The sequence below is a fragment of the Chionomys nivalis genome, chromosome 5, assembly GCF_950005125.1.
Source record: "Chionomys nivalis chromosome 5, mChiNiv1.1, whole genome shotgun sequence".
Lineage (NCBI taxonomy): Eukaryota > Metazoa > Chordata > Mammalia > Rodentia > Cricetidae > Chionomys > Chionomys nivalis.
Window position 1 is genome coordinate 60781604 of NC_080090.1, and position 10055 is coordinate 60791658.

General features: G+C 36.5%; 1 protein-coding gene across 6 annotated transcripts in view; it reads left to right on the top strand.

Annotated features, from left to right (window-relative positions):
• Positions 1–8304, top strand: part of Rabgap1l (RAB GTPase activating protein 1 like) — a 659411-nt gene extending 651107 nt beyond the window's left edge. For all 6 annotated transcript variants that reach the window (XM_057769682.1, XM_057769683.1, XM_057769684.1 and 3 more), the window contains 2 exons: positions 528–725; positions 3095–8304. In XM_057769682.1, the coding sequence (XP_057625665.1) occupies positions 528–725; positions 3095–3247 (351 nt within the window). In that variant the 3' untranslated portion in view covers positions 3248–8304. The remainder of the gene's footprint in view (positions 1–527; positions 726–3094) is intronic.
• Positions 8305–10055: the final 1751 nt, after the last annotated feature.

The following is a 10055-nucleotide window of genomic DNA, read 5'->3' on the forward strand; positions in this document are numbered from 1 at the left end:
CTGGTGGAGCTACACAGACATGTAGTGAAGTTACTTTACGTACATGTGAAAGGACTGTGGTTAACATTATGGACATAGTGAACTTCTTGTAACAGTAGCGCATCAAAATAAAGTATAATATACTTTTATGTGTGATTCATTTTTTGATATTTTAGTGAAGCACCAACAGTGCTGTCTTGAAAAAAATTGCTTGTTTGATGCGGTGTGCATGACTAGCAATGGGAGCTTATGTATGGCACCTTTATTCCCTTAAGCGATAATGTTTGTCTTTGCTTAAAACCAAACCAAAGGACACACACATGGAGTACCTGTTCTGGGACAGGTGGATTTTGTGCTGACTGTGACCATCTGGTGACAGCACAAGTCAAACAGTGTCTTTAGAAACAGGGCCGTGTTTAAAAGTCTTTAAAAGTCATGTATCTTTCAATGTTTGAAGACTGTGTGCCATTTTTAAAAATCATATATTTTGGGAAGTTGTTTAGCCTAGAAACTACAGTTTGATGTTGGGTGTCTCTTGTGTATTTCAGGGTAAGATGATGGCATGTAAACACTGCAGTGACATTTTCAGCAAGGAAGGAACGTTAAAACCAGCCTCTGTAAGTGGAGAGGACCAGGGAATTGAAGCCGATGATGAGAAGGACTCGCTGAAGAAGCAGCTGAGGGAGATGGAGCTGGAACTGGCGCAGACTAAGCTGCAACTGGTGGAAGCCAAGTGCAAAATTCAGGTTGGTGATTTGATGAAAGGTCAAAGTAGCACAACACAAACAACCCTGCTTCACTCGAGAGCATTTACACACCCATGTAGAACAGCTACAAATTCAATATGTACTGGCAACAAGTCAGGAAAGGTTCTATTTTTAAATAATTCTAATGTACATATTGTTTTACCTTTGAAGATGAAAGTAAATTTGGTTCATAAGATGGCATACTTACTTTTTTTAAGATTTATTTATTATGTATACAGTGTTCTGTCTGCATGGCATACTTACTTTGATAAAATAAATTTTGGCTGAATATTTCATGCTATGGAACAAAGAAATATTCTCAATGTTTTAGAGTTGATTCATACTTTAATTTTGTAATTGTCAATTCTGAGAATGCCACTTTAAATAAATACATAATACCAGGATGTCAGAAATATGTTCTAGGCCATTTCAGAAACTATAAATTCTGTTCTAATCTCAAGACAAAGCTCATTTCCTGGCTTATTTTTAATGAAATTTGCCAGCAACTCAAAGAGTTGTGTGTGTGTGTGTATAATTTTTAAAAATTTGTGTGTGTGTGTGTTAATGTATGTATGGGTGTTTTACCTACATGCATGTCTGTGCACCACATGTGTGCAGTGCCTGTGGAGGATAGAAAAGCTCACTGGATCTCCTGGAAATGGAATTTTACAGATGGTTATGAACTACCATGTGTGTGCTAGGAATTGAACCTGGGTCCTCCAGAAGAGTAGCGAGTGCTCTTTACTAGCCCTCAGACAACATTCTTTTGAAATCAAACATGTCTAACACAATACAATCCAGAGATATATCAATTTGATATTTATGTTCTGAGGAATGGTGGAAAATACTAAAAATCGTTTCTATAAATATACTATGTTTCTATATGTTTAAATATATATATACTATGTTTCTATATGTTTATATATTTCATACATAAAAATATATATGTTTCTATAAATCTACTATGTTTCTTTTTCTATTTTTTTGTTTTTCTAGACAGGATCTTTGTGTAGTCCTGGCTGTCCTAGAACTAGCTCTGTAGACCAGGCTGACCTCAAACTCATAAAGATCTGCCTGCCTTTGCCTCCCAAGTGCTAGGATTAAAGGCATGCAACACCACTATCCAGCAAATTACAATGTTTCTATAAGAACAGAAAGTTTTGTATGTACAATAAAAAGCACTGCAACACATAACATACAGTTGTCTAAAATCTGAGCCAAAGTGTTTGAAGTAGCATTTGTTGGTGCTGCCTGGCATGACTTCCTGCCCAGTGCAACATGCACATGCTGTATTCAGAACTAAGGCGGAAGTGAAGTCACATGATGGAATATGTACAAGTGTAGACAGAAACACCTCAGATTCATTATGCATTAGGTTTTGAATTTTTTAACATTGCCAAATTTTTGTCATGGTTTTCCCCACTCCTATATTCACTTACATGACCCCACATGGTAGAGGGTCTCAACACATACTTTAAGAAGCTAGACTGAATCAGACATTGAGGCACCCACCTTTAATCCCAGGACTCAGGTGGTGGAGGCAGGAGTATTTCTGAGAATTTGAGGTCAGCCTGGGTTATGTAGTGAGACCCTATTCTTTAAAAAGAAGCTGGACTTAAGAAATACTATCTTTGGTTAAAGTTATGATGATCCTGCATGTGGTTGGTACATTTTGTATCCCTAATGTATCCTGAACCATCACATCTTATAGCATGTATTCATAGACACAAACATAAATTAAATAAATTTTTAATAATTAAAGTTATATTTTATAGTATGCTCCCCCTCCCCCTAGTTTACCCTGAAATGTTTGTCTCAAGTCCTTCACTTGGTTGTTTTTGTTGACTAATTTGAAAATGACAGGCCAAACACCTCTGTTGTTCTTGCCTTCCTTCTCTCCTTATTGGATAATAGCAATTAGAAAAAGGGGCCTGGCTTCCTTGTGAACTGATCTCTTTGCTTTTTACCAGTAACCCCATCCCACTGTTGCATTGGAGATCCTCAGCAGTGTGTCTAGTCTGGACCCTGAATGTTCTCAAGGGCAGTTTTCAAATTGAAACTCATTTTACTCATTTTATTTGTGGTTTTAAACATGTAATATTCAATTGCAACCTAAACCTAAATTTGTACCTAAATGGCAGGGAGGTAGGGAAAATAAAATGTGATTAATTTTACTGTTCATAGAAAGCATGGATTCTCATTTTCATTGGTAACTGTTTTAACTTTCAACTTTTTTCTTCCATTAGGAAGCCAACTGAATATCTCCTGGGCTTTGAGGGAGGGTGGGTTGCAGAGGCCTGGTGAATCTAAACAGTAGCTCTTAATTTCTTCTGCCATTTATGTAACCTGTGATCTTCTTCTTCCATTAGGAACTAGAGCATCAGAGAGGAGCACTTATGAATGAAATACAAGCTGCAAAAAACTCTTGGTTTAGCAAAACCCTGAACTCTATCAAAACAGCCACGGGCACCCAGCCCCTACAGCCACCACAGGCTCCTCAGCCACCCAAGGAGAGCACATAGCTCCAGCCTCAGCTGAGCACAAGAGCACAATGGTCAAAACAACAGAAACCAAGAATTCTTCCTGTTGTCCCTTTGAAAGAAAGTAAAGGAGACCAGAAAGCAAGTTAGAATCTGTAGTAACTCTGTCTTTCGTGTATGACATTTTTCAAAGGGATGATATTTAAACTGACCTGATTTATGTTGAATATCTATTTCTCAGCTTCTTCATGGAAAGCCACATTCACATCCATCATAGTATTACACATTGTTTTATATGCCTGGAATTTAGTTGGAAGTAAGTAATCTAGAACTAAATGCTTTTGTTTAGAATTAATTATTCATAATTTTTTAAATCTCACATAAAAATGGAGACATGTTATTCCAAGGTTAAAAATGGTAAGATCTTTGTTACGGAATTCTGTTTTTCAAGGGAAACCTAACTTCTCTAACGTTCCAGGATTATTCAGATAAAGCACAGTGTGGGACTGTACATGACCACTGATAGTGACTTCCAGAGTAGTGCTACTCTGAAAAGAACAGACCAGGGGTTGGCTTGAAAGTTCCCCCAAATTATTTTGAGTTGGCTACCTTTGGAAATAGAGTGCCAAGCTGGAGTAGATGGGCTACTGCACTCTAGGTAAATAGAGACTCAGTAAATGTGCAATACAGCCGTTTGGCTCTGGCATTCTAGCAGGCCCTTTTAAGGACTCCACATGGGGCTCATTCTCCTGATGTGCCTTTGTATGAACATAGAGGTGACTTGTGGCAAATATAACCTCAAAGATGGATACTGTAAGTTGCAGACTTAGGGACTCAACATTGGAGAAGTCTAAAAAAGGTTCATGTTAGTCATTGTACTTTAGTAGAATAGTACTGAACCATTGGATGCTGACAAACTCGCTAAGGCAAACACTGACATTCTGTACTTTACTAAAGGCTGGGATATTGCCAAGAAGTTAAAGGGAGCTTCCTAGCATGTTAATGTTGGGCAACTTTTCTAACTTTTCCCTAATAACCCTAAAATGGTGTGCCCTGCACACTTGGGAATAAAGAAAAATAAGTGCATTTTTCACAATTTTGATTGACTAAATCTTTATAGAAATACTTAACTCATGGAAAGATAAGGTTACTGTTTAAAAAAATTGGTGCAAATATTTTTTCAATTATATATGACATGCCTGTATAAATAGCCCTTACAAGAAATTCTTTGGTAAGAACAAACTAATTTTTCTGTTTTCTAAGCTATTAGGGAGGTCTCTGGTCCCTTTACAACAAGCAAAATACTGTAGGTCATGTACAGTAACATTCATATTCATCTTTGGCTTCATTGTTAAGCATACTGTTTTCAGACTATCTCAAACTGTGTAGTACCAGAGCGGTTCTCCTCTGTGCCATATGTTGTAATTGTAATACACACCCGAGAGGTAAACCGCAGATGGAACCCCACCACCACCACCTTCAAGTTGCTCGTGATAGACCCTTTCTTCTAAAATCATTTTTGAGTTCTAGTAAGTAAAATTTCTTTAATATCTAAATGTCTCTATCACCAACAGGCCATGAAACTGATATGGTTGATATGTTACACTTATTAAACAATAACTCCCTTATAGAAATTTCTGTTTTAGTTCTGGTGTCTTTCATCAGAAGATTGATTTCTTTTTACCAAAAGACAATAACCCAGCACTCCAGATTATGTCTGTTGACATAATATTTCCTGCTTAGTGGTTTAAATAAGCTATTTTTTCTATAAAATGTAATGGCTAGAACATTACCTCATTTCTATCAATCACTTAGTGCAGTCAGTTAACTTTATTGGTACTGTGCACTTTGACTCCGGAAAGCCCTGGAACAGTCGCTTTTTCAAATGGCCAACTAAATTCAGATGAACCTTTGTGAACCTCTTATTCCATCCACACAGCTCTTCTAACCTCTGAAAATAAATACATTCCACAGAATACCTAAGTTGCATAATTTTCATAAATGGTAAATAAGATAAACAGAATGGCGCTAAAGCAAGAATCTTTTCAGGTTCATGGCCCCCTTTTCTGTTTAAACAAAATCACTAGGAGCATATATTTTAAGAGTTATCTTTGAGTTTTCATCTAGCTCTTACAAAAGACATAATGGCAATACATAATCTTTTTTGTTCTCCAGTACCATATGATACTTGGACAGGAATATTGGTATTTTGGTATTATGTTTAAACTGCCCTGCATTATAGCATCTTTGCATTAGTAGCAGCAGTAAAGATTGGAAAGAAAATTCAAAAGGTAATATGTGATTTCTTATTCATTATTTCACCATAGCAGCACCCCAAACTATACATTCCTTACTATTGCTTGAGAACTCCAGAATACAAACATAAAGCAAATGTTCATCATAATTTCACTTACTATTTTATATATTTGACAATTACAACTTTTTTTTTTCTTGAGACAGGTTCCAGTTATGTAATCTAAGCTAGCCTTGAACTTAGAACCTTCCTACTTCAGCCTTCCAAATGCTGAGATTATAGGCAGGTACCATAACAGCCAAAATTAGTCTCTTGAATTCCTTATAGAAAAAAATAAACCAGCCAATTACCCAAGAAATTTTCAAACATGGTACTTTCTTTCATCCTTTCCTAATATTTACATTATCATGAGCACTCCTAAAGTGCTAATATTTGCAGCATCTGGGAATGATCATTTCTCTTCTCATTGCATTCTGCAGAATACAGTGAAGATTCAACTCATTCATTGCCTTTTATAACTTGATAGTTGCAGTATATTCTGAAAGCTGAAAGACACCATGCTGAATTTTGGAGTGCCTATGTTTAGTACACACCCTGAGCCAAGTCACATTTTGGTTATTTTTAGTACATGTAATTTAATGTAAAGAAATTCTTGGTTCACTACACTTCAGTATATGAGACCCTATCAGAAGCAGTAATGGAAATGCCACATAGACCTGCCACCTATTTTTTTCATACAGTATCTGTCATCCCCTCACCATCTATTGAATTAGTAATTTCTTTTTCTTTGGCTTTCTTGAATTTACCTAATAATGTTGAAAAGACCCCTTTTGTACTACTGATGAGATTTCAATTTTTATTTCAATTTGTTTTTTAAAATGTTCACTTTTCCCTACAGTATATACTTGTTTTTCTCCAACCCCTACTCCATTTCAACTATTTTCCGGTTAGTAACTAGTGGTTTCATTTCTTATCTAAAGTAAGAACACTGAAACAATATACAGGTGAGAGGAAACAGCAGATAAAACTTTAGACCTTTAGCCTGTTAGATCAAGAATCAGTTTTGGTTGTGGTGATACACATGCACAATCCCTGTACTCAGGAGGCTGAGGTACAGGCATGCCTGTGAGGTCAAGGCAAGCATGGGCTACACAGTGAATTCCAAGCTAACCAAGCCCTGTTTCAAACAAACAAAAAAGAAATCAAATGTGTAGCTAACATCAGGACTTAGCTTTCTTGTGCTTTCAGTGAAATCAAGTCTGCTAATGAATTCACCAAACCAGTGCATCCAACATTAAGGTGGTTATCTGTATTTTAGGACTTCTTTAAGTGGACAGAAAGAACATTTTAAAAAGACTTAGTTTTATCTTCTAAGAAAAACTTAGAAAATGATTGTATTACATAACTTATTCTTTATAATACTCTACAATAGATGATTCTCTTGCTTTAATATCTAGCAAATGAGATAATGAACAATTTTGTTGTATGGTTTGAATAGTTAGGGATGCGTCTGCGTGTGTGCACTGTGTGTGTGTGTTGAAATTTTATAAGGTATCCCTGTTTCTTTTGTTTACCTATATACCATGCAACCAAATGCACATTAGATTTCAAGAAATAGTGATCAAAACTGGAAGCCCAGACAGCAGCTCTGTGGCCTGCTTCCAATGACCAAGCATAAAATTCTGTCTAGTCTTTGTGCTGAGGGCCACAATGAGCATTCTTTCTTTCTTATGGTGACTTATATGTAATACATGCAAGGCACTTTATGTTACCTATTTCCTTAACTTTCAAATTCTGCAAACATGAGGATCCCCATATGGACTATACCTCAACAAGTGATCCTGATCTCACATTGTAAGAAAAGTAGATGTTTATAGAATTTAAGTGACTAGCCAGCTGTCCTGTGTATTATTCTCAATTTCCTCTTAAAACAAATAAAAACTTACATCTTGAGCTTACCTCCAATAAAACATGCTACCTGCTATAAAACTGTCTCCATCAATGTATTTCCCTCATTTTGCCCTTATCTCTGGTTTATCATTAACTGTATTTGAAAAGTTTAAGAAAAATGAATCATTGAGAAGAAAATTAATTACTTTTTATTGGCAACTGATTAACATAAGATTATTTTCACTAAACTACAACTTTGAATAACTATATTGCATATGGAAAAAGATATTAAAAACTGGTTTTTGAGAATATAAATGCATCAAAAGACTAATGTCATGAAATCACAAGAATAAAAAGCTGGAGATGATCCCAGAATCCAAGATGTCCCAATGGCCTTCTATATTAATTTTGCTGTTCTTGAAATTTTGCATAATGCATGGATTCTTAGTTCAAATTAGGGGAAAGATTTTTATTAGCCGCATTCTTTTCTTTCCAACTCCTGCTTATGCCTTACTGAGGAGATAGTACAAACTTTATGCTGTCTGTTTTTATGAGACATGGTTTTCCCCAGCATCTACAATGAAAACAGGTTAGAATAAAGGAGTTGATTAGTCTGGAAGTGCTAATTGACTATAAAAGCAACATTAGCCATCAATCTCTTCCTCTATAAACATTGGCCAGTTAGTTGTTTCCATAATGCCATGTATTATGTATAGTACACTCTATTAATGTAAATGTGATGCTTGTTAAGAAAGTGCAATTCATTGTACATTGTCTCAATAAATGTTTACTTTTATAATCGTTATGAACTTGAATTGGATTGGTATCTTGTGTAGATGTGTGAATGAAACCTTGTGAAAAAACAAATGTGACCAAGAAGGTAACAAGGTGGCTGTTTTTGTGAGCCAGTGATGTTTTCAATGCTTCGTGTTGCCCCTTTGGTCCCATTAAACAGTAATAAACATCTGTTTTAAAGTCCCTGTGTCTGATTTTTTTCCAAGTTGACTTTATTTTGAATCATTGGACCAGAGTGCTTATATAACATTTACTGATGTTAGCTTAGAAAGAAAACATGCTGTGGGATAATGCTCTTGTACACTGTAAAGATTTATCACTCATAATGGTTTAATAAAATCCTGATTGGCCAGTAGCCAGGCAGGAAGTATAGGTGGGGCAACCAGACTAGGAGAATTCTGGGAAAAGGAAAGGCAGAGTCAGTCATAAGTCATACACAGAGAAAGCAAGAGAATGCCTTACAGAGAAAAGGTACCAACTTACATGTCTAAACATAGAAAAAAATTATGGGTGAATTTAAATTATAAGATCTAGCTAGTAATAAGCCTGAGTAATAGGACAAACATTTTATAATTAATATAAGCCTGTATGTTTATTTGGGACTGAATGGCTGTGGGACAGGGCAGGACAGAAACTTCTGTCTACAAAAACATGTAGAAGTTTGCTCCAGGATCAGCATGGCAGAATGATAGTATAGTACCAGTGCCAATGGCCTATTGAGGACAATAAATTCCTTGACTACAAGTGAAGAAGATCATCTTGAGCTAGTTTAATAACCTTTAAGGACAATGATTTCAAATGAAATAAGGCCAAAGAGACCTGAAGAGGCACTAAAACCCAGGCAACTGGCTCCAAAAATCACTTTTCCTTTGCTTTCCAAGTGATAATTATCTGATGCTTTTTTTCTCCAAAAATATGCTTTCTAGCTTCTAAATGCATATCCACTAAGTTTTCACTTTTGACTATTGCTGATTTGGAGTAGGCATCTGATCACCATGCCTATGGAGTTTTGCTTCTAAATGGTGTACAGGCACTTTTGTCAACAACTAAAGGAGCCAAATTGAGTTTGTTTTATCGACTCCCTTAAGATGTGAGACTTGAAGTATATTTAAAATGCTTGCTAAAAGAAAATGAAGTGCTGGCTCAAAAAATGACTCAGTGGTTACATTTACTCCTCTTGTAGAAGACCATGGATTGTTTCCCAGTGTTGGGTCTCATGAGACCCAGTGTAACTTCCTAAGCCTAACTTGAGTTTGGTGAGGCCCAGTGAACTTCCTGAGCCTAACTTGAGTTTGGAGAGGAGTGACTCAGCACAGCCTGACCTAGGCCCACCTCTTCCCACCAACCACTGATGTGGCAGGATATTATTGGCCCTTATTCCTCACTCCACCTCACCCCATCCCAAGACTTCTCCCCAGTACCTCAGCCCTATATAAATTCCTGCCCTGATGCAATAAAATGACTCCCAACTTAATCTGGGTCATTCAACACTCACTATCCCACTCAGCCCCAAGGAAAGATAATTAGCAGAATTGGTTCTGCCACAGCCCTATCTGCTGGAGAACCCAGCATCCCAGATCCCATCTGATAGCTCGCAACCATCTGTAACTCCAGTTCTAGGACAACTGATGCCCCCTCTTCTGGCCTCCACAGGCACTGCATTCACATAGCACACATACGTAAGTGCAAATGGGACACTCAAACATTAAAAATAAATCTTTAAAAAGAAAAAATGCAATAGAAGAGAATTGTAATAATCAGTATTATGTGGAAAAATTTAGGTTCATATCTTGCTACGGTAGGTGAAGTAAATAATCAACAGCCTAGAAACTAGCCTCGTCGTTAAGAGAATGGTAAAACTGAAGATCATAAATCTATACCTACAGGCCAGTACAAAGAGAAAAGATGTCT